Here is a 25,966-nt window from a genome sequence, read left to right as displayed (position 1 = left end):
AATTTGTATATATTCATATATTGTTATTGGAAGTTGTTTTCTTCAAGTACTGTTTAGGGTGGTCCGTAGTTATTCGCATGTGTTTCATAAACACCAATAGGAAGCATTATTTTAGCAAACTATAATTTGAGCATCTACAATGAGCTTTAAATTTAATGTTTTTGACTTAAAACATCAACATAAAAACTCTTACAATGATTTCATATTTGTCATCGAAACCAAGGAGGATTTATCTTACCAATCTAGACATATCAATGAAGGTACCTTAACGAGGATGAAAATTATGTACTTATTTGTCAGTCAATAATCGTGACTCAATTCATAAAGTGTTTTATGGTCATCAGGTATATTATTCTAGTTTCGTCCAAGAACAACCAGTACCTTAACGAGATCCTATCTACTCGGGGGGGGGGGGGGGGGGGGGGGGGAGAGTTAGGAATTTTTTTGCTAGATTCTTAATAATTTTTCACAATTTTTTTCCAAATCATACAAGGTTTACATTAAAATTTTCCATTTTTTACCAAACATATCCAGAAACCCTCTGAATCCGCTACTGTATCTACTCGCTTATGGTGGTACATTGGTCTCCCAAATACAAAAACCACCGGCACAATTATCAAACTCGAAGTCGATATTCCATCTACAGCCCCCCACCCACATTATCATGTGTGACTACAAAAGGGTGTCCGAAAATGGGTTATCAAGGTATATGATAAACATTCACCGGTTAAAGGTTTGTTTTTGTCTCACTCTTTTGGGTCTAACCCATCATCAAGATCTCACGCATATCGTTTATAGGGTTGTTGACCCAACTTTCAAAAACATATATATTGGTTTTCTACTTATGAAATTACGATGTCACACTGATTGTTTTTAGTTATTATCTTTTGAAACTATACGATGTTACTTGACTCTTGAATACCAATATCACAAAAAAAAAAAAAAAAAAAAAAAAAAAAAAACCTAGAGTGACAATGCCACTTATCATAGGTAGTTTACACACTAGATCTATCACGGATTCAATGATTCTTAAATTAAGAGTAGTTAAATGCCATTTTAGTCCCTGTAGTTTGGGTCATTTGCCAGTTTAGTATAAAGGTTTCATTTTTCATCAGTTGTGGGTCCAAAAAGGTTTCAGCTTTGCCATTTTAATGCACTATGTTAACTTTATCCATTTTTTCTGTTAATGAGAAAGACAATTCGGTCATTTTATATGGCCGAATTACCCTTCTACTTTACAGAATTACATATAAAATGACCGAATTACCTTTCTCGTTAACAGAAAATATGGATGAAGTTAACCCAGTTAACTAAAATGGCAATCATGAAACCTTTTTGGACCCACATGCAAAAAATAAAACCTTTGGACTAAACTATTAAAATGACCCAAACCACAGGGAGTAAAATAACATTTAACTCTTAAGTTAATGTTTTAGACTTTAGAAATTTCATATAAAAAACTTTAAATTCTTAATTGGCAGATGAAATTAAAAAATAGTCTTGATTACCTATAAACTTATGAATTTACATCGAGATAGTTTGGTAAATGGGCAACAAGTTGCACCGCTTCCCCTTTTTGAATAGCAAAACTAAGTCTTTAAAAAACTACGTTCATAGATCTCGGGGTCATAACATTACTATGCATGACCCTTTGAACTCGACTGAGTAGGTCCACGGCCTCTGGCGCCAGAAAACCAAAAGTATCAAAAGCAAACGGGATAAACACGTGATGGTTGTCAAGGCACGCTTTCTCATGTTTGGTCACTTTACCCGAAGCAGCATTTAAAACAGCCTAACTCACCATGAAAGCACTACCCCTATGCCCACAAGCGGGGAAAACCCTGTTAGATCCATACATGCATGTTTTCCTTCTACCCATCCATATACTTGGGAATAACTAGTAGAAAGGTCACAGGTTCAATTCTGTTATACAAGTTTAGCCATTCAAAAAAATATATATTTAATTAGTTTTAAGAGTCGCCTCCGAAAATCAAATATATTCAAACTAAATCTTTATTTTCTCAAAGAAAAACACGGTTTCCATAGGACCAAAGAATATTAAACAGCAAGATTTGTATACGAAAATATAGTTGCAGGAGCACTTAGTTTCGATTATTTTGACTTCTATATTTGGAAGGAGTGACTTTCTTAAGGGGGTGTTTGGCCTAGTTTTTATTTTTTGGCTTATGCTTATATTTTAAACTAGCTTATAGCTTATTTTCTATCATTTGATAAGCTCTTTTTAATGTGTTTGGATTAGCTTATAGCTTATTTATATCGTTTGCCCTTACACAAAGAATGTTTCTTCAAATAAGCTAAAAACCCATCATCAAATAAGCTTATTCAAATTAGCTTATATAAGCTAATAAGCAGAAGCTTAAAAAGCTAAACCAAACATCAAATTAAGCTTATTTTGTAAAAAAAAAAAGCTGAAAACAGCTATAAGCTTTATTAAAAAAGCTAGGCCAAACACCCCCTAAACAGACGTTTTGGCAATAGGATTTAGTCGTGCAAGTAAAACTGCATCCGATTTTAGTTAAATTATTGTGATCATTTCAGAAAGTTGAGTTGATCATTTCAGAAATTTGAGTTTTCAACTAACCCCATACTAATCCCTTCACTTGTGGCCTAGTGGTAGTGGCATGAGTCTTGGGTTTTTTAATGGATACTCAAGTTCAATTTCTGCTTGTGTGATACTGAGGTGGATATAGCCAATGAAGGATTTGGACTATGCCTTGTGTGAGGTTGTCAGTTCGATTCCCGAGCCCAACCGGGTTTTCATCCCACCGTGTGTTATGCCGGAGAGTTCTGCTCTTATGGTGGCACAACGACTATCAAGTGGGAGCCGGGAACGCCCAAAAAAGCCAAACTTTGAAGCCAACGTGAGCCCGATTAGAACAATATAGTCTTGTTAAAGTGGGGCAATATACAACTCTCCGATTTGGAGAGTGTGGTAACTTTATCACCATTAAAAAAAAACTATCCCCTAACTGATAACAAATTATTGACTTTTCAGAAAATAAATTAATTTTAGTTAATTAAATTAAGTATCAATGAACTGAACACGACGGGTAAAGCCAAACTTTTACCTTGTTGAATCATCTAATAAATGTTATCACTTATTTATTAATAAGGTATATTATTAAATATTCAACTCTTGTGAAAAAAATTAGTGGATTGAATACAAAATGTGACACCTTTACTCTTTTGTTGTCTTTCTAACTGCTATTTACACTATAGGGTGTGGTTATTATCTTCATGATCACTATAACCTCTACATCAGTGTTATGTCACCCACCTCTAATTCACAATCCAAAATCACTATCTTAAGGGTGTGGTCATGATCCAAACAACTATCCCCTTTATTTATTTTAATTTATCTTTGTCAAATGAAAAAGTAAATGATTACTTGAAAAATGGAAATGAATACTATGGTTGTCATGGTTTAATCCATGCAAACCATGGTGGATTGAGGAAGGGGTGGTATAGCCTTCAATTCATCTTCCTACGTGGTGAATCATGTCCCAACCATGACCCCCACACCCTTTAGCCTTATAGGTGGTTAACTCTTACTAAAATAAATTCATGATATAACTAAAAAGATATCAACACGTGTTTTAAATTGATTAACCCATATAAAGGAATAAAGTCGTGATATGCTCAGAAGAATACCGACCCATGTTTTACATTGATCGAAAACCCTAAAAACAAATATTGGTACTAGTTCTTATAATAGTTGATATGGTACCGATATGCGTATTGGTTCGGTTTGCCAGGGTACGAGGAATCGTTACGGCTATCGATACCAAAAAGATGGTCAACTTTGAATAAAAGTGTGTTTTCGACAAACTTTTAGCGAACGTTGAGATAAAATATAACACACTACCCACGTATTCAAATTTATTTTTTAAAGGCTTGCGAATGCAACTTTCTAGAGAAAAATTAAATTAAATAAAAACTATATTGGTTATGATTATATATTAAAGTACAAGAGTTAAACTTAAACTTTAAAAAAATAATATTATTACTCATTCTTAATCAAAATTAAGACTATATAATAATAGTGTTCCCATTTCTCCCTTTTAAGCGTGTATTATACACTGGTATTTTTGTTATATTACAAAAAACTAGTTTAAGTTCTCGTGTATTACACGGGTTGAATAAAGGAAATACTTATTAAAAATCTACTGATTTAATAAATTATACATAGATGTAAATACTACTAAACTAACAATCGGTTCCCTGGTGTTATGATTATTAAGAAGGTGGATGAGTAAGACGGAGGTTTAAGAAATTGAAAATGTGTACTTGGAAGCCCCATATGTTATATTTTATTAGCCACCATATTATTATTACTATTCATAATTGCAACCTGTAAATTGGTTTAATGTTATACAATTTATTTCATTTGGACTTTCAGTCATGTATTTCTTTAAGATATATTTTCCTTAATAATGAAACTTAGATTACATCACAAAATTGGAAAGCAAGCATTCAGCAGCAGGTCCACCACACCTAAATTGAACGCAACAAAAAACAGTAATTTATCAATTCTATGACATTTAAGCACAATTGTCTTAACATATATTTGGGAAAAGATATGAAAAAACCAACGAAATTGTGACATTTCAAGAACAGAAGGTTACCTATTGCATCCAATGGTTATGACAGTGCAAATGATTCCATCAAGCTTCAAGTTTTGTTTCTTCCTAGTTACATCAATGGATATCAAGACAGGTGTTCCATGTGGAAAATCCTTTACAAATATTTTGACGCATAAATCCACATAAACCAAACCAAATCCTTTTAAAAAAAGGCATCAACCATGAGAGGAAAAGCTAAACAAATAGTTTTAAACAACCATAAAGATACTTGCTAATTCAGTGACAGTAAAAACCCTTCAATACATCATCTTTACCAAAAAGATGGTCAACTTTGAATAAAAGTGTGTTTTCGACAAACTTTTAGCGAACGTTGAGATAAAATATAACACACTACCCACGTATTCAAATTTATTTTTTAAAGGCTTGCGAATGCAACTTTCTAGAGAAAAATCAAATTAAATAAAAACTATATTGGTTATGATTATATATATATATATATATATATATATATATATATTTTTTTTTTTTTTTACCCAAAAAAAAATAATATTATTACTCATTCTTAATCAAAATTAAGACTATATAATAATAGTGTTCCCATTTCTCCCTTTAAGCGTGTATTATACACTGGTATTTTTGTTATATTACAAAAAATATAGATACATATCAAGTGTAACTCATTCCTCCTTTTGAGACTTTAGAATTTTCAGTTCGACTTTGTTTTCTAAAGCCTCGTTTTCCAACAAGGCCTAAAGTTTGGTTTGCCTCCAATTTAACCCCTCTAATTTTGTGACACAAGAATCAAATATGACGGCCAAGTTTCTTGTGTTTTTATGTTTGTTCAAACTAAAGACGACCATTACAATCTTTTTAACAATGTCTAAATATTGGTATTAAAAAAGAAACCGTATTACAATCTTTTTAGCCTATTGACCAACCACTTTAAACTAGTTTCCTAGAAGAATTTGAATATGAAAGAGTATGCGGACATCAAGGAAGAAATATGTGAGAAAATTGGGTTATGATAAAAAAAAGGGTTATATGAGTTCGTTTATTGAAAATTTTATAGATAAATGCTTGAAAAATTATGTAAAATATGGTTTGTTAACAATAGTGTATAACGTCATTGCTAGCATTTCCTTGTAAAATATCATTTAGAGCATAATGCAGATAAACCGCTCTACTTTTGGGTATATAAAAACTAGCTCAAGTATAATAAGTATATAAAAAGCAATCAAAATCTATTACTTATTGTTTACAGTCAACTATTCTTTATGCTTAAAAAAATTTTGCCCTATTGTACATAAGGTTTTCACCACCATCCAACTCAGCATTTGCTACTGAAATTGTGGTCCCTTAAACCTCCTTGGGTAAATCAAATTTGTGACTGTTTTGCGACCGTGGACATTTTGTGACCACTTTTACCAACTGAAGTTTTAGTTTCAAATAAGCAACCAGCTCTTTTGCAACTGGCTAGTGACCACTTGTCGATTATCCTGCTTTGCGACCGCTTGTTACGCTCTGTTTGCGGCTGTTTTTGGGTTGCAAATTTGCTACATCATTAAAAAAATGTTTCTTTTAAATCTGTTGAAATTTACATATAAATATGATAATACACATGAAAACAAATGTATCCAAACCCGATAAATAAATATATTTTTTTTAACGGCCAATAAATATAATTTATTGAATATAATTCAAACGAAACCATTCTACAAACAAACGCATATCACACTCATCCAATGCATCCTTTTTTGGAAAAACTACTTAAAAGTTGGTTGTTTACAATAACTAGAAGAACAGCCAAGCCGCGATGCGACTTTTTATTTTTACTATACAACTCAAATTAACGACAAAGTACCAAAAGTTAAACAAAAGTCAATATTTATTGTTAATAAAAATTATACAAAATTTACATCCAATGTTTTAAAGCAGCAATAGCAATATATATAAACACTAGGTTATAACCCGGGAATACTCCCAGGTTGTGAATTTTTATATCTAAAAAATAAATATACATCTATATATATTAATTAATAAAAATATACCATGTAGTTCGTCCTTCATCCCAAACAGCCCCGTAAACGGTACAGAGTGAACCAACCGAGCAACTACCATCGCTAATCACCATTGTTTGGCGTCCGTAGTTCGTCTACGCCGCCTAAAGACGACACAACCATCTGAAAAAATACTACCATAGTTTCAATCAAAGCACTTTAATAACTATTTGTCCAACACGATATAAAATAAAATAAATTAAGAAAACAAAAATAGTGAATACTATAATTAATGAAAAATAATGGTAACCACATTGTAGTATACAGAAGTACTAAACAATTAAGCCCAACATTATAACATTTGTTATTAATAAAAATATCACAACACTTTGTTTATATATAATTATATACAAAAAATGAAGCAAAGCATTCATCGCAAACTTGTATCAGCCCATAATAAAATAAAGACACATGCCATCTTGCCAAATTTGACCAGCCTTGACTGAACTGACTCACTCATGCCCATTGTTTCCTTTATCCCAAACAACCCCGTAATCGATTCATACACATTCCAAACATCTACGAATAAACCAACCGAGCAACTACCATTGCTAATCACCATTGTCTGGCGTCCGTAGTTTGTCTACGCCGTGACACAACCACCTGTAAAAATACTATCACAATTTCAATCAAAGCACTTTAATAACTATTGTTGTCCAACACCATATAAAATAAATTAAGAAAACAACAATTGTTAATATTATAGTTCATAAAAGTTCTTATAAATGTGTACCATGAGAAAATTCCAAACCGTTTGGGTATAGCAATAAACTACTCGTACACCAAACTAAACATGCCCCATTAAGGTCACAAAGCTTTTTTGACCCATCCTAAAAAGATTAGTCTTGATTCAAAGTCATTTAACAGTTAAAATTTGGTCACCTATATTAACAGCTCTAAAAAGTTCCATAATGAAGGCAATGTGGTGTAGTCCTAAATTTCCAAACCCTTCCCATTTAACTCAAAAAAATGTGACATCTAATTCAGTGTGATAGACATGCTCAGATAAACCAAAGGGGGAAATATGTCAGAAATCATAATTTACATGGTATCCTCGTGAGGTTGTACATTGACCATGGCTACTATAGTTTTTCGATTGTGTTACCACCTATCACAGTCGCCCACCGTATGGCATTTCTTTTCGTTAACCAAAAACTTAGCTGCAAAAAATTAAGATGCTGAGTTTCATTATTTGAATAAAGTCCCTATATTAAGTCTAAGATCTAGTACTACTAATTAACGTTCAAACAAAAACACTGAACATAAACGATTTCTGCTCCTTATGTACGTAATAGATCATAAAACATATTGCATTCAATAGCAACCATTACCCTTTTCGAGTTGATTTTTCCATTTCCAATCCTAATTTCCTCTATATCGGTCCTGTTGACATCAACCACTAATCCTCTTTGGTTTCACCATAACCATCTTTTTGGTCGATAGACTGGCTGCAACCATCAGACTATTAACTTACGCAAACAACCAAACTCCTCCTTTTCAACAATTAATTCCAATAAGTTTCAACAACCCAAATCAAGACTAACTAAAATCGCTAAAGTTTCAATCAAGAACAACTACAATTAAGAACACCTAAACGTCTTGTAATTAAATTATTAAAAATAATCACTTTAAAAATGGCAAGATTTCAAACCTTTTGGATCTAGATGTGGAAAAACAAACCTTTGGACGAAAGTGGCAAAACTGGCCAAACCTCAGCGACAAAAATGGCATTTTACTCTAAACAAAAATAACATACCAGCATCCTCCTATTTCTCTGCCAATGCTTCAGTTGCTCCCGTTGAGTACGTCTCGGTACAGCAGGGCGTCCGTCACTTTGAAGGGCCCCACTTAAGTTCTTTGCAGCAGTGAAATCCTTTTCCTGAAGATTAGTGCAGTCTAACGGTTTACATAATCCAAAATATGATAGTTTAATGTGCCCGAATTTATCAAGCAGCAAGTTATGAGGTTTAATATCCCTATCACAGTTAAAAAACATTACATTTCTGATAAAAAAAAAACCGTCACGTGTTTGTATAAAGTGAATTAAGGAAAATTGTTATAACCTATGAATATAGTTATGTTTGTGAATCGATTCAATTGCCAAAACAGTTTCTCCGACATAAAACCTAGCTTCGTCTTCGATTAACGTATATTTTCGCATAAGTAAAGTCATCATATCTCCACCAGGTAAATATTCCATTATTAGGTAAAGATATTCCTCATCTTGAAATGAACAATGAAGTTTAACAATGCAATTAGTGTCAACTTCTGCAAGTAGATTTCTTTCTGCTTTCACTGCTGGTTAACCATGGAGGAAGATACGCATCGTTGATTTCAATTGCGTAATGGGAAATAGAAGCTCAGCCATGGTTAGGTTGAGTTGTAGTTAAAGCGAATACATGATCAATTTTCCTCACCTCCTTGCATTTAACCTCTGAAGTGCACAATCCATGACCAAATATGTTAAAACCTGAGTTTGATGATATTAAATGCTAATAGTTAGGGGTAATTAAATGACGTTGAAACCAACACAACCGCTTAAACCGAAGCAAGCCGGCTAGTTTGAGATCCAAACGGTTTGATTCATGTTGAAACTTTAAACCGGTCATGTAAATCAAACCAGCTGATTGACCTTTTATTATATTTATGTTTAAATACATTTTTGGAATATGTAGTTATGTATATATATTATAGTCATGAACCATTTTATCATTTGAAAATTTTATACATACTTTCTTAGAAGGAATAAAATATCAATTCAAACAGCCAATCTATCCGGCCACCCAACCAGGTTGAATTGGTTTATCATTTCCAGAAATCGTAGTTAGCGGTTTGACCTAGAATTTTACTCAAAACCAGACCACAAACACCCCTACTAAGAGTTACAAACAAACCTCTAGTGCAAAAACAGCAGCATTTTCAAATGGTACTGGTGAATAAAGTAAAGGAACATCTAGTATATTCAGAGATGGTAAAAGAAACCTGCAAATAAAAAACAATGACTTTCACTATTTAAAAAGGTTAGAAATATTAAAAATTTACAAAATTTAAATCTTTCTTGATTGAGAACATGTACTCACATGTAATTAAGAAGAAGAAGAAAGTCATATAACCCATGTACATCATTATCGCTGAACACCGATAAAGATTCTGGGGTATTATCCACATCAGAGAGAGAAACCGTACGCCTAGTCTGCATAAATATGTAACGGGTCGATCAGTTTAAATTAATAATATCGTACGATCATGAGTGGATCAGGTAATAATAGTACCATTCCCAGGTTGTACTTTTTAATCTCTGAGAGCTCAAAGAGGTCTTCTGTAGTTACTTTCTCCACTTTAGAATGGCACAGAGGCATACTAAAAGAGATATACTTAAATACATTAAAAAAACAATTAGCACAAGAACAAAAAATATGAAAAGACTAACATACCCTTTTGAGGGAATGATTTACTTGTTCTTTTAACAGCGACCTCAAGTTTCTTGTTGATTGGGATATGCATACTGTAAACTGGCAAGACAATCTATATATTAGAGAAATGAAACTATACGTGCGTTATCACCAGACATATGACAGAAAAATAACAAAGAAAAGAAGAAAAAAAAAACATACCGAACGGGAAACGAACCTGGGTAGTGCAAATTAAAAACCAGCTAACGTTGTTGCATGAGCTACATCTTGAAACGATGCATCGTTTACTAATCAAAAGTTAGTTAAAATAAATACGTCAAAAATCACCCGAAATATACTTTTGAAGTTGACCCTATCAAACCTTTTCCTCAAAAGGTTAACCAATTTAAATTCAACCACCCAACATTCCCATAGCCATCTCTGTAGTCTTTAGCACTAAAAATGTTTTCATTAGATTTATACAAAGGGATATGTTTTCTAGTCAATTAAAATTAGACAAAAAGCATTTGGGGCTAACTCCTGTACAAAAAAATTACCAGCTTTGACCCATTACCTAACTCGTCCAATCGCGCCATTTTCCACCTCTACTAAAGACCGAAGGTAGAGAGGAACTGGACACAGTCATCTGTTCCTGTAATGTTTACTTTTCTTCCTTGAATTCCAAATCTGCAAAAAAAAAAAATTACTTATGAGAATACTAAAACATTATGTAGTTTTTTTTCCTTCTAAAATGACACTTTTTGACCTGAAACTATTGAACACACTTTTAATCTGGCCCGTTTTGATATGTTAACTAACCATTATCAAATTAAACTTTTGAAACTTACAAAACACAAACAACTGTAGCAAGTAGGAACTAATTAAGACTTATTACACTATCATTTAACACTAACAATTAACAATTGTACATACGTTTTGACATTTTCACTGGCGGCCACACCTTCTAGATAGACTCGAAGATCACCATCAGGGCCTGCAAGAAAGAAAGCATACAGTTTCACACAGTTAGGGAGTCCAAAATATAAACGGCAGGATTATAATATCTATTTTCACAAAAATACAAAAATAAATGAATTATAAAACAACTTACCTAAAGAGTTGTCATTTATATCCTTGTGCGTGTAAGACAATGGAAAGATTCAAGTGTGCTTCTACACAATAATGAACGTAACAGAAATTGAAACATGATACGCGACAAAGGTTTGTATGTAAGTTTTAATAAGAGAAAGAGATGAGACTTACAGGATTAGGCGATACGACCATTTCCTTCCCATATCTTCCCAGTTTCTTGAAGACTATGAACTTGTGATAGTTTTCAAGGCTTCGGGCACTTGAATTGGTGCAGTGAGATATGTCCTAAAAACAATAATACATATAATAATAACCTTAGTTAATAACAAACAAATATAATGCTGCCATTGACCACATCTTTTCAATGAAGGGTCTCTTGAAAAATACGAAACACGTACCCAAATAAACACCAGCTTCTTCTTCAAATCCCCTAACAAATAATCAACCACAGGGTCCAAAATTTTCCTATGCATAATTTCATGATTTACAAAGTGCTCATAGCGTATTATAGGAGACACTGAATGGTAAAATACATTTAACTTACTAACAATATAATACCTGGTTCTTGAAGACCAAATGGCAACGTCAAATCTCTCAAAGAAAAATCCTAAAAAGTCATCCAAGAAGGGTCTCTTAAATACTGCATTAAAAGAAAGATGATAAATAACAATAAAAAAACAGGATATGTAATTACCAGAGACAAAAATTGTAATAGTCCATCTTCACACCACCAGATCAGATCTGATCTCACCACAACAAAACTCGCTTTCCTCTGTACAATTCAATCAGTTAAGTATACAAATTAGAGACTTTCCTTTGTAATTCACCAAATGTCATCCACAGTAACCAGACCAGAAATAAAAATCTGAAATAAACCCTACCATAATTCAAAATTTTAATCAATTAACACACAACAATGAAAAGACATGAAACATAAACGATTAAATGTAATTAAGCAACTGATAGATTGTAATATCAAATAAAGCCCAAGTTGTAACAACCGAGAATCATCAAAACCTCCAAATCCATGAACATACTCAGATATTATATGAATGTTAGTAAATCAAACATCGTGGTGTCGAATAAAATCCGCGTTGAACTTAATTTCAAACTTACCTTGAGGGTTTCGATGACGGATTGGGAATGGAGAAGAAGATTACCTTCAGGAAGTCAATACATCTCTGACATTTGCAGACTCCATTGGAAACCTTTAATCGGTTGTTGAATTGAAATTGACAATCACCTTAAACGGAAGATTGAAATCAAAGCAGAGGATAATCAGAAAGCATCAGCGGCGATGAATCATGGTCGGTATATCAAACCATCATCGCTTGAATCCAACTATGTTACCTCTGATTGCCACAAAAATGAAAGCGGGCGATGAAGTTTTTGGTTAGGGTTTACAGGGAGAATAGGAGAGAAAGCGGCGATGAAGTTCTGTAGTGTTCTTGAATGAAAAGAAAATTTTAGAAACAATATATACCCGGGTCAAAATCCGGATCCTGTGTATACCCATATGAAGAAAAAAAAAGACCCGAAATTTTGGAGCCAAAACCAATTTCTAGAATGCCTAAGGTGATGCCACATCATTTTCCAAGCCCTCATATCATGACACATCAGCCCTTATTTATCATGTTTATTATATATAATAGATACTAATTTTTATCTACAATATTAGGTTGAACGTGACGCGCGTAAAGCGAGTCGATAACAACTTGTATTTCCGCATGTTTTTAACAAATATTGCTAACTCGTTCGGTTACTTCGTTGAGCTTAGCGCTTATCCTACGGCCTGACTCCCCCACATCCTCAAGAACACGTTTTAGTTGTTCAAAAACCTTAATGTCCTTGCTGGAAGATGTCATTATATACCTATATATTCACATACAAATTAGCGACTATTGTTAACCAAATAACAACAACAAGAATGAAAGAAAAGTGAATCTCTAGTCAATAGGAAAAGGCCCGTTAACATCCATGTGATCGTACGTTTTTTGATGCAGATTTAGTCATAAAAATTCATTATAACTGATTCGTCATCACAAACCTAAATATAAAAAAAAACAAAAAAAAAATGCATATAAACCAAGAACGGTCCAAACTGTTTCAACAATAAATTAATGAGTCTAACATGTTCGTAAATTCGATATTGTAGGTGCATATATGTGTGTTTAATCGGTTGCTTATGTAAGCCTTCTCAGTTTAGAAAACCCAAATTTTAAACATAATATCCAATATAGAATATTTCTTATCAATCAAGAACAAATCAATTAGGCTTTGTGTACAATGACAAAACGCCCAAACAACTATCAACGCTTAGAGGCACGACACGGCTGCATCAAACATTGCCATGCCAAACGCAGAGCACCATCACAACCATTATATCCATACATCACAATGAATCTCAAATTAATTTAAAACTGATAATATACAACTTTAAGCCATAAGCATGACATGACTAATCATATGTACACAGCAAACCTACAAAGCTTTAGGTACACCATATCAAAGCAATCCATTATTACCAATTGATAATATATAAATTGAGATACAGTTTTTGAATTCGAAATCCAATGAGTATTCACAATCGAATAGGCAACTACACATGCAAAACAACCCAAAGCAACCAAATGTTGCTAACCCATATCACTGCATGCCTCACACAGGTCTTCCTGTGATTGCCTCTCATAGGTTAATCAGTCTTCTTGCTTCGGCCCACATAGGTACCGTTTGCCACTGTATCTGTCTCGCCTCGCTTGACTCTCTTGATCTTAGTCGGTTCACATATATTCGTACCTCCTTAGTTCACACTGAACTTTGGCTCACACCTAACCTCTCTCCGACTCACACATAGCTAGTCCTCTGCTTTTCTTGCCTTCACAAAAATGGCTGCTTAATCGTTACTTTCCTTCACTCAAATGGCTTTTTGCTCTTGTTCTTCTCCTTGATCCACTAAGAATCTCTTGCTATTCGAGTTTCAAACTTAGATGTGACTTGTCTTCCTTTGATCTTTGATCTCTTGCTCGGATACCAACTATTGGCCTAATGTTTATCGATACCACAATAAACGAATATAGAACACATCGGATTTGAAGTCAACCGACTACCGGCTCTTTCAATAATATTAAGAATTTAAACCACACATTACATTGAAACTAAATTAAGCCTCTATTTTTTTTTTCAAATACGAATCAAATCCACCCTCAACTTCTTGGTTTATCCATATAGCCCCTTACAATCAAGACTAACACTACATGCCATGATACCTCTATGTACGACATTAGTATTAATCTTCCCATGTAAATCAAGATACATTGCACGTGAAATTAGTGAACCTAAATATGCATGTAATTTATACACGATATCCACAAAAATCATGCTTTATCTTTCATAATCTTTAATATTATTATAATTTTGGACCAAAGATTAATTACATCCTCTGATCCTCATTGGCACGTACGAATGTTAGAGACGATAAGTTTTGGAGCTCACAATATGTAATTTTTATAAACTTGAACTAGATTTTATAACATATAGTTGTTACATGATGAAAAGAAACTAATCTGATCATGAAACTCATATCGGATAAAGTTTACTCGATATAAATATCTTGACTTATAAAGAAAAAATTAATCGTGTATATTTAGATATACAAGACATGCAAGCAAGGTATATGTAATTTTTGATTACACATCAACTTTGAACCAATAAATGGAATGAATTTCTATTTGCCAACAATTTCTTCTTACGCGTAACTACACATCCCCAACTTGCAAGAGTTCCCTTTCTTGCATTTAATATTGCAGCCTCCACAATTTCTTTTGTCTGTCATCAGGTTCACGCATTTCCCCTTGCAACAAATCTCTTGGTGCTTGCATTTTTTCCCACAAAGACCACAGTTTTATTTATCAGTTTTAACATTGACACATTTCTTATTGCAACAGTCTGGATCTGGGCTGCCTTTTGCCCGACATAGTCTTGGGTTCTTGTTGCACTTCACCAAGCCCCTTGAGTGTTGAGCAAGGAACCGACTTGCCCCTCTTAGCGAACCAGATGTAGGAACAAGATCTTCGTCATCGTTTAATTTGATTGGTGTTGCAGAAAGATTAATGGCTAATGCCATCAGGATGATCAAGGTTATCAAGATTTTCTTTATCATGGTGGTTTAGAGAGGAATGTGTATATATATGAGATGTATAGATGTTTGGATGAAGTTTTGGATATTGAGATTGATTGGTAGTGCATGTATTTAAAGGGGGAAATGTGACTGCTCATGTTTGAACGTTTATTGTGGTTGGTCATGGGAGTCTAGGTATTAAAAAATGTTAGGCTTTTGGATGGTATTATTTAGCAAAGGCTCCACTAAAAAGTGTCAATTTTGACTTTGAATGGTACTTTCTTGTTCGTATATATGTTTCCACATGGGAATAAAATGAACACATGTATTTTCTATATCTTTCACATCTTGTTATCAGAATTTTATCTGTGCATCTTCTGAAACTACTGATTTAAGTCGGTGTGGAGTCGTTTATACGATAGATATCTTTTTGGGTAGTTCTTCTGGTGTTTTTGTTTGTAGGTACATGCTTTGGTGTATGCAATATAACATCTAGCTAGTTTTTAATATTTTCTTTAACATTAATTAGCATGCAATGTATTTAGCAAAGTATAATTTGAATTTCTACAACAAAGTTCTACATTAATGTTCTAGGTAGTTACAGGAGCACTTAGCTTGTATATGAAAAACACGGTTTCCATAACTCCAAAGAATTGTACCTTACGTAAAATCAGAAGAAAAAAGATGTCCGTAAATATAGTTACAAGAGCACTTAGCTTCCATTATATTGACTTCTATTTTTGGAAGGCGCGACTTTCTTAAATGGACGTATATTATATAATTAGCCAATAGGACATGTGTAACTGCATCTGATTAAACATATCCCTTAAATTAAAATAAAATAAAAATTGACTGTACATTAATTATTTTTTTTTTTAATACAAGCTCTTTATATATTACAAATAAAAACAATTCGTGAATCCTAGAATAAAGTTTTGAAAAGGTGCATATTGTAATTTGTAAAACATTCAAAAATATTGATTTTTTTTATTTAAAGCATGCCAACGCAGAGATACAACGGGTGTAATGGGGCTGGGTGCAGTGACGGATCTTGGCTGTTGAATGTGTCAGGGCCGAAAGACACGAGTAAAAAAAAACCTATATAAAAAATTTCGATCGAAATACGGAAAATTAGTACTACGGCCGAAAAACTTGCCCGGGCTGTGGCCCTGCCATAGGCCTTCTAAGAACCGCCCCTGGCTGGGTGTCCAAGGGCATGCATCCGTGACCAAGAACGAGCATGGATGGGTGGAGTACTGAGTCGGGCTAGGTTTAAAAAAATACACATGTGTATGCGCGCGAATATATAACTTAAATAATTAATGTATTAATGATTATAAACATTCATATATTACTAATGTTATTGATTCTGAAGTCTTCTTTAATAACTAACTACATTAAATTTGTAAGTGTATATTGATAAACTTATATAAATCATTGATTTTTAGTATTTTTCTTTAATAAGCTAACTACAATAAATTTGTAACTTATTTTCAAAAAAAATTAAAATAATAATACTAATTTAGAGTGTATGATAAATTACGAGATGTGTAAGAAAAATTACAAGTTGTGTAGTATAATTTTTATATATGTAGTATAAATTTCAAAATTTATAGGATAGCTTTTGATGTGTTTATGCAAAATATATTATTGTGGAGGATGATAGTCTTTATTACTAATTAATTTGTCAAAAATAATAATAAATAATTGAGATGAGAGAAAAACTATTTAATTTTTACAATTGTATCATTTGTTCTTTTACTTCTCAATTAAATTTTCTTCTTAAAGGATCTTCCCCCCCCCACACACACACACACACATATATATATATATATATATATCTATATATAGGACTAGGTTCAATAGTGAACACTAGTGTATTTGCGAGCTGAGTGAACTAAATCAATGGCCATGATTTGATGATGAAATACACTAGCGTATTTTACGATTTGATGATAAAATCCTAGCCATACACACGTGTAAATCAATGGCAAGGATTTGTTCACTCAGCTCGCAAATACACTAGTGTTCACTTTAGAACCTCATATATATATATGATAAAGATCATTTCAGAACACTAATTATTGCGAGAACAAAAAGAACAACACTAAATCACTGAACTTTGGGATTTAAGGTTCATATTTTTTAAATTTTATGTTTTTTTGCATTCATGTGTGTATTATTTATACATAAAATGCCATATATTTGTACTTACACATAGCCTACATACATGTAGGTAATTTAACCTGGACCATAATCTACATATGTGTAGGTTATATAAAAAATAAAAAATTGTCATATTTTGTTTTAAATTCTAATATGAAAAACAATAAATCTTACATTTTGTAACATTTTCATTTACTTTTTAGGTTTTTAGGATGGAAAAAATGGGTGATTCGTTTTGTCCTGCGTGTTCTCGGAATATTTAGTGTTCTGCATAGAACCTTCCTTTATATATATATATATATATATATATAGGGAGCCGCTAAAATAGAAACCACCTCCAGTTGTAAGAACCGCGAGAACCACTCTCAACCAATCAGATCATGCCAACTAAAAGGTTATTTTGGTCTTTTACCCCAAATGTCAAATCCCTCACTCTCTCTCTCTCTCTCCATTTAATGCCCCTGACATTCAATCTATTTATACATTCTCTCTCTAATATTAACACCCCCAAAATGTTTCCATTATCTCTCTTAAAACACCCACAACACAGAAGAAGCATAACACATTCGATCCATCTGATGTTAAGTTTGAAGTTCAATCCATCTGATGACAAGGTTTTCTTCAACAAACAGCCATAACACAGAAACAGCAGCGGTGGTGGCGCCCGACGGCAAGAGAGAGAGAGAGAGAGGGCAGAAGAAAGAGAGAATGGTGGTGGCAGCAGTCGGCAGAGCCGTCTTCGGTGAAACTGTTTCGGCACCGGTAACCAGCCGACAACACCCCCTAAAGACGTGGTGGTTGGTGGGTGACCTCTGGTTCCCTCCGCCGCCGTCTACGGTTCCCTCCACCGTCGTCTCTGGTTCCCTCCTTCTCCTTCTCCGTCTCCGGTGTATGCCGCCGCCGTCTCCGGTTCCCTCCGCCGCCGTCTCCGGTTCCCTCCTTCTTCTTCGCCGTCTCCGGTGGTGCCAAGACGTGGTGGATGGTGGGTGACCGAGACGATCGTGGTGGATGGTGGGTGAGCGACTTGGTGGTTGGTTGCTTACCTGAACCCTAGGTGTTTGCTTGTTTCCCCCAGATGGTGTTTGCTTGTTTTGGGATTTTGGTCTGGTACCAAGCCTAAATAGTAAGTTGTGGGAGTTTGATATGTTTTTTGATTTTTTGGCAGTTTGATATGTGTTTCTTTGATGATATGTGTTTCTTGCTGGTGCTTTTTTGAACTTTTTGATGATAGGTTTTTGATTTTTTGGCAGTTTGATATGTGTTTCTCTCTCTATGAAAAGTGGTGGGTGTTTGATCTGTGTTCTTGATTCTATGGTGATTTTGAACAGTAAACTATGTGGGTGTTTGATCTGTGTTCTTGATGCGTTGAATCTGATGGTTTTTCGTGATGTTGGGGGTTTTGATTTGTGTTCTTTGAATATGTGGGTTTTGATACGATCGATTTAGGTGGCGATCATGAAAAAAAAAACATAGATTTTGATGACGATGGCGCGGCAAGGATGGCGGACGGTAGGTTTTTTGAACTTGCAACCCCACTTTTGCAGCATTTTGTTTATCGGATAATCTGAGCCAAACCCCGTTTTTTTTTTCGATATACACTTTGTTTTGATGTTGTTAGTTTTTTATTTTTTCCCTCTAGTCGATGATGATAACAATATATCTGAGACACCTCCCGAGTTTGCGATTTCTGTGTGCATTCGTTTTTTCGTAAAAAAGTTTTTTTTAAAAAAAAAAAAGTTAAACCGTAAACTTTTTAACGTAAACCGTAAACTTTTTAACGTAAAAACGTAAAACGTAAAAATTTTTACGTAAAACGTAAAAAGTTTTACTTAAAACGTAAAAACTTTTACGTAAAACGTAAAATATAAAATGTAAAAAACTTTTACGTAAAACTTAAAACGTAAAAAGTTTAAAATTTTTAACGTAAAACGTAAAAAGTGTACAAAAAGGGCGCGTTAAAAAAAGTGAAAAAAATGGCGCGTTAAAACGGCGTGTAAAAACGCGTAAAAAACGGCGCGTTAAAAAAACGACGTGGAAAAACGGCGCGTTTAAAAAAACGACGCTTGAAAAAACGACGCGTATAAACGCGTAAAAAACGGCGCGTAAAAAAACTTCGGAAAAACGGCGCGTTAAAAAAACGCCGATTGAGAAAAACGACGCCTTAAAAAAACGGCGCGTAAAAAACGACGCTTGAAAAACGGCGCGTAAAAAACGGCGCGTTAAAAAACGGCGTTAAAAACGGCGCGTCAAAAAAACGTAAAACTAAAATTATTAAAAGTATAAAAATCTTTTTAAAAAATCTGAATTTAAAAATGTTTTAATAAAGAAATTATGCTTAAAAAATAAAAGTAATAAAAAGTAATTAATGAATAGGACAAAAAGGCAATTAAATATAATATATACAAAAAGACAAAAAAAGTAATTTTACTTAAATACCCTTTTCAATTAAAATATTAAAGACATAATAAGACAAAAAAAATATTTTATATTATTTTTTAATACTTTTAATCTCATCCATCCATCATCTTAATCTAATAGCTAAAAAGTAGTTCACGCAGTTCTTACAACTGGAGGTGGTTTTCATTTTAGCGGTCCCATATATATATATACTAGTCGTTTACCCGCGCGATGCGGCGGGAAACATGTCACTTAGGTTGGTGAGTTTAGGGCTATTTACAGAGCTGTTCGGTTTTGAGCCATAACCAAAACCAAATTCGCGATGCAACGGAAAACACAACACTTGTTATTTATTCTAAGGGTGTATATGAGAAAGTTCAGTTCAGTTGGGTCATACGTAAAATCTAAATTTTTTTGCCTTAAAGAATGGGTCAGACAGGCTACATGTCATTTATTTTTATTAGGGGTGTGAATTTCTGACACGACTCGAAAATACAACATGAACTTAACACGAAATTCACGGGTTTAGGTTTAGTCTAAACGGGTTCGGGCCAGTTTCAGGTTGAAGTCGTTTAACACCACCTAATTTTTATGCACATAGCTTTTATTCAAAAATAATGTTAATGTAAGGATACTTTTATCATAATCAAATTGGAATGTAACCTAATTTTTAAATAAAAGCTATGTGCATAAAAATTAGATTGTGGCCGTATTTACCACAATCTACGTGCTTTGCGGCAGACAGGCCGATTTTTAACAAATTTTGTTGAAATGTTATTAATCCAATTTACTAATAAACTCTAGGATAATACCCATTTTCTTTAATCCTTTCTTGAAAACATGAATCTGTAAACTCAATATACAAATGGGTTCATGGACTTGCAAAAGTTATTTACATTTATTGCATTTTAAAAGGGTCGTATTATTGCCACACCTGAATCATTAAATCGACACCTTCAATACGATTCGTATAGGCCTATACGGGTCGTATTGAAAAAGCAAAGTCTGTGGATAGATTGGCTGGTGTGCCAATAGATATCCCTTTTAAAAGCATGGTTGTTTAAAGCTAGTGATTGTTGATACAATTATTTGTACTCTTCCATAATTCTTATATCTTCTTCAAGGGTTTCCACATCAGATGAGGTGGTGGCCGTGGTGCTGCTGGAAGTCTTGGTGTTGCTGCCACCACCTGTGGGGCCTTCGTCCTTATTTAACTTTAAGCCCATTGTTGCCTGTTTCATAAGAACACACACATTAATTGCAATCTTAAACCAGTAGCAAAAGAAGGTTGCATTATAAGCTTTCAAGTTTACCAACAATATGAAACTTAGGTCACTGAGTTAACCAGTAAATACTAAAATTACTCTTTAAAGGTTGAATAGAGGTCAAAACGGGCTGAGTGGATTGCAGGTCCAAACGGGTCAAAAATAACTGATGTGTCAAAAGACGGCTGGAAATTAACTCATTTGTCAAAACGGGTCAAAATTGTGTTTTTGTAACAAAATTGTGATTTTGTGAATAAAATAGTTAAGGAAGTTTATGCGTTTTGAAAACACTATAGACACCTTTTTGACTCGCTTTCTTTCCAGCTAACCTGAAAGTAAACCCTTTAATAACCAAAACTGTCATTAAATAAAAACAAAATATTATTTAGCCTTATTTCCATAGTTGACTGCATATATTCTCATCGAACCCCAGCTCAACAGTCTGCTTGTTTGATGCATTAAAGACCTCTTGAGGTCACTTTTGACTCATTTGACCCGCTAAAACAAAGCAATTTAAGGGTGCAATAATTTAAATATACTTCTGGTCACTTTTGAGCATTCAACCCGCTTCTAATAAATCAATTAAAAAGTTGACCACGCCAACAAAACCAAACAGTAACAAATACCTGCAGCTGTAAAAATTAACTCTCTCCAGCCAACAGCCAACATGATGCTCACAAAAGAATGAAGACCCCACGGTTCATGATAAGCACCATCCATTACCATGTCATCAATTGCTTTAGATTACGTACATGATAAGCACCATCCATTACCATGTCATCTTAGAATTCCTCAATTCGTTGGGCGAAGCAACTTGTCAAGGGAAGGCAATGCCAAGAACAAGAACTCTGATATCCTATGGATGCTGCCCTGCTTAGGTTAACTTTTCCAGGCCTAGGGTGTATACTAAGCTCCTTGATGGAAATTATTAAATGAGCTGGTGTTGCTCAAACCGGCGATAGAGCTTGCTGGTGACATTTGAGGACTTGTTAACCACGCTTCCTTCTTGTTCCTACTCTCTCAACGCTATGATCAATGTAATCATATGTATTGATTCCCTACACATGACATAGTTGTGGTTTAATTAATGACTTTAAAATATATTAATACTTTTCAAGCATGTTTATGGAAATAAAAACCTCATCTTCTTTATTAGAAGAATGTGAAGGAAAGAAAGCTGAACAAGTGGATGCGTTGCAATCATAGCCAAATTCGTGCGCACTCCCTGTCACAAGTTAAAGTTAGATATTGCTAGATACACCAGTCAACACTTACTTTATCATCCCCATGAAAATGTCAGCAAGTTTATTCTTTGGAATAAGATTCAAATTATCAATTTACAATACAATATGTTCCATATTTTCTCATTGGTGAACGGTGTTTTAGATATTTGATGGTTAAAACAGTTTTCTAAAACTATCTGTTGAGTGGAGTGCTATTTGTCAAATAGCTGTTTTTGGGGTTCAGTTTACCAGACTTGATAGTTGCATCAACTGCACCTTCAGCCATGCTGAAGTTTGGTTATAATTACCAAAATACCAAGTCAATGTTAATCAGACATATTTGGGTTAAACGGGTCGTCTACATGTCAAACCATGAATACACATGTCGTGTCAGGGTTAATGTGTGAGACACGATTTTCCCGTTCATGTTGGGTTCGACCTGCCAACCCACATAGACGACCCGTTTAGCAACTCTCTTCATCCATTCATTCTTGAACTTACAACAGTAATCCATCATGATGATGTATGCATGTTATCTGGTACTATTTTGAATGAATAACAAATAACTTAGTACATAAATAACAAACCTTGTTTAATATTCCTGAATCAAGCATCCCATCGATCAGAAACTCTGTTGCAAAGCAGTCCAGAGAGCCAAAATCCTTAGCCAGTAAAGTCAATTGAGATCCGTTTTCTCAATCAGAATATCTCCAATCAGAATATCTCCAATCAGAATAAAATTCTTGACCTAAAAAGAAAACCACCATCAAATCAAGTAAAAATAAATAAACCGATTGAGATCAAAATGCAAGTAAAAGATGATGACTCACAATATTTAAGCTGACTACATAAAGTGGTGGGGCATCGAAAAAAGCAACACCGTTCAACTCAGAACCGGTCCACTTGTGTAGGATAACTTTTGGGCCTGAAGCAACTAATAGATAACCTTGAATAGAAGCTAATGCTGATATGGCACCTTTCATTTCCTTTTTCTTCACAATACCCATATGAATATGAGTATTAAACTCAATAGTAAACACATCATGTGCCCTATTTTCTTCAAATTTGATTCTAAAATAAAAATAAAAAGCTTAAAATAATGGGGAAATTGAAGAAATCGCATTGTTGACCTCTCGTATTAACGAATTCACGAATTCCCCTTGAGTCTCAACATCCTCCTTTATCTAAAAATTACATAAAATATCAATATTCAGACATGATTTCTCATCTACTAAACTAAAAGTTGAAAAATCAAGACAATTTATCAAAAAACTTACGAACGTTTAATCGACTTACTTGTATATCTTCAACTTGTTTACATAAATCTTCGTTTGTTTGTCATAACATAGATGCATCCGCTTTGATCTTCTGAACAAATTCATTCTGCATTTTAGCCAGCGTAATCAGACCACCATAATGCTACACACCAGGGGTGTTCACAATCTGGTTTGGCTGGTTTTGAAGAAGATTTTGCAGCCATAGTTACAACTTCTAAACCGCCCAGGTATAAAAAGGTGCATAATTTGATGCAAACCCATTTACGCACCCTGCCCAACCTGCCCATTTTGGTGTTTTCCACTTCTAACTACAACTAAAACATAAAAAAAAACAGCCATACCGAAGAGCGGCCTCTCTAGCAGCATCATGAACTTCAGGTTTCTCACTTCTCTTCTTCTGAATAACTTCCAAAGTAGCTCCCACAATAGCCCTGTAATACGGCTTCTTGGTTGCACGATGCCTCTTCTTCACAGCCTCTTGCGCAAGACCCTGTTTCAAACAATCAAAACACCATCAACACATGAATCAAAATCATATTCCAACACATCACATAACATGTAACTCGGCAAACATCTCCCACCTTCGTGTGCTGCTTTCGGTACATCGCGGTCCATGTAAGCTTTGACGCTTCAGCTTGTTGTGAAAGTACCTTTTTGCATTTGGAATTTGCAAACAAAAACACCTAAACACAACAACCAATCTACACATTCAAAAATTGAACTAAAAGTGAAATATCCAAAACAGATTCACCATTATATACCTGTGAATCAGATCTGATGAATCTAATACCCCTACCAGGATAAATCTTCTGGCCACTGAATCTGCATAGCTCAGTCCTATAACAACAACCAAAGTAAAAGTAAAAGTAAAATTAAACATTATAACCAAATAGCATCTCTAGTAAAAACCTAAAATCAAGCATCAATAGCCTATTATTAATCAATACAGCAATTAAATTCGCATATAAACAGGTAATGAATGAAAATCATACAGATTTAGTGAAAATCATACAGATTTAGTGAAAATCTGAGTTCCTTAAAAACAATAAATTAAATTTCATGCGTTTGAAACCCTAACTTACACAGACAATAGAAACAATATTGTGTAACATGTTGCAATATAGATATAGATGATGAATCTATATGTTGAAGTGATGAATTAAAGATGAAAAAACGTACTTGAGAACCATATTGACGGCCGCAGCTTCCCCTTGTTTGTAAAAGATGAAAACCCTAGGTGATTGAATACGGTCGTAGAGGAGTTCGAAGCTGTTGAAGATCTCGACAGTGTGGCCACGTTGGACTCCAATGACGCCGAAAACCCTAGAAGATGGGGAAGTGGAAGAGGAGGAATCGGCGGTGGGGGATTTTGGGGAACTCTGGGATTTTTGGAATGCAGGTGGTACAGTGAGCGGGAATTCAAAAATTGAGTGAGATTTGGCCGCCAAAAAGAAAAGGAAGGGTATTGTTGGAAAGGTAAATGAATATTGTGTTTTAGAGGGTTGTACATTATGCTTTAGGGGTGTTTTAAGGAAATTTCAATGACCTTAAGAAGTCCTTTGGATATGTATATTATATATGGTATATATATATATATATATATATATATATATATATATATATATATATAGTGGAGAGTTCAAATGAGAATAAATTTTTTGTAAGAAGAAAAAAGAACAAATTTCAACCAATGAGAATACTTTATTTTACTTCATTTAATATAATTATTTAATGTTACTATAAGGGTATATTGGTAAATCTACATAGGTCATTAATTTGTAGTCTTCCTCTTTAATAGCTAATGCATTAAATTTTTTGTAACTTATCTTCAAAATATATATTTAAAAAAATAAAATAAAATAATTTAAAGTGTAGGATAAATTAGAAGTTGTGTAGGATAAATTACGAGTTGTGTAAGATAAATTTCAACGTGTAGGAGGAATTTCAAAATATGTAGGACAACTTTTTGATATGTGTAGGCAAAAAAAGTTAGTGTGAAGGATAATAGTCTTTATGATTAATTAATTAGTCAAAAATGATAATAAATGAGATAAGTGAAAAACTATTTAATGTTTTACAAAATTACCCTTTGTTCTTTTTTCTTCTCAATTAATTTTTTTTTCTCAAATGAACCTTCTCCTATATATATATATACACACGGTTCGGTTCATTTGTAAACAACCCTTTGATAGTGAACACTAGTTAATAGATCATAGCCCTTGATTATCAATATACAAGTGTAAATCAATTGCTAGGATTTGATGATGAAAATATACTAGTGTATTTTACGATTTGAGGATGTAAATCAATAGCCAGGATTTGTTCATTTAGTTCACAAATATACTAGTGTTCACTTTAGAACCTCACCATATATAT

At 33.8% G+C, this 25,966-nt stretch overlaps 1 protein-coding gene and 3 long non-coding RNA genes across 4 annotated transcripts; all 4 read right to left on the bottom strand.

Moving 5' to 3' along the window:
- Positions 1-9,933: 9,933 nt before the first annotated feature.
- Positions 9,934-10,743, bottom strand: LOC110914806. The gene is made up of 3 exons (XR_004881690.1): positions 10,292-10,743; positions 10,096-10,173; positions 9,934-10,021 (listed from the first exon to the last, which is right to left on the bottom strand). It is a non-coding gene; the product is annotated as an uncharacterized LOC110914806 (long non-coding RNA).
- Positions 10,744-11,316: 573 nt separating this feature from the next.
- On the bottom strand, positions 11,317-11,834 carry LOC110914807. Its single transcript, XR_002578611.2, has 3 exons — positions 11,704-11,834; positions 11,544-11,610; positions 11,317-11,430 (listed from the first exon to the last, which is right to left on the bottom strand). It is a non-coding gene; the product is annotated as an uncharacterized LOC110914807 (long non-coding RNA).
- A 9,928-nt stretch (positions 11,835-21,762) lies between these two features.
- On the bottom strand, positions 21,763-23,322 carry LOC110914808. Its single transcript, XR_004881689.1, has 4 exons — positions 23,144-23,322; positions 22,901-23,061; positions 22,230-22,315; positions 21,763-22,148 (listed from the first exon to the last, which is right to left on the bottom strand). It is a non-coding gene; the product is annotated as an uncharacterized LOC110914808 (long non-coding RNA).
- A 171-nt stretch (positions 23,323-23,493) lies between these two features.
- LOC110913320 (60S ribosomal protein L24-2-like) lies at positions 23,494-24,780 on the bottom strand. The gene is made up of 5 exons (XM_022158157.1): positions 24,770-24,780; positions 24,352-24,427; positions 24,172-24,273; positions 23,932-24,080; positions 23,494-23,497 (listed from the first exon to the last, which is right to left on the bottom strand). The coding sequence occupies exons 1-5, from the start codon at positions 24,778-24,780 to the stop codon at positions 23,494-23,496; spliced, it is 342 nt and encodes a 113-aa protein (XP_022013849.1).
- Between the last annotated feature and the right edge of the window lie 1,186 nt (positions 24,781-25,966).

The sequence above is a fragment of the Helianthus annuus genome, chromosome 15 (genome assembly GCF_002127325.2).
Source record: "Helianthus annuus cultivar XRQ/B chromosome 15, HanXRQr2.0-SUNRISE, whole genome shotgun sequence".
NCBI lineage: Eukaryota > Viridiplantae > Streptophyta > Magnoliopsida > Asterales > Asteraceae > Helianthus > Helianthus annuus.
Note: the sequence above shows the minus strand (reverse complement) of the source record. Positions and strands in the feature narration are given on the sequence as shown.

What these genes read in the sequence shown, in the direction of transcription:
- LOC110913320 (XM_022158157.1), bottom strand. An exon ending in TCATCAGATCTGATTCACAG is followed by an intron (nt 24,274 to 24,351) that starts GTATATAATGGT and finishes TGTTGTGTTTAG; the next exon opens with GTGTTTTTGTTTGCAAATTC. An exon ending in ACCGAAAGCAGCACACGAAG is followed by an intron (nt 24,081 to 24,171) that starts GTGGGAGATGTT and finishes TGTTTGAAACAG; the next exon opens with GGTCTTGCGCAAGAGGCTGT.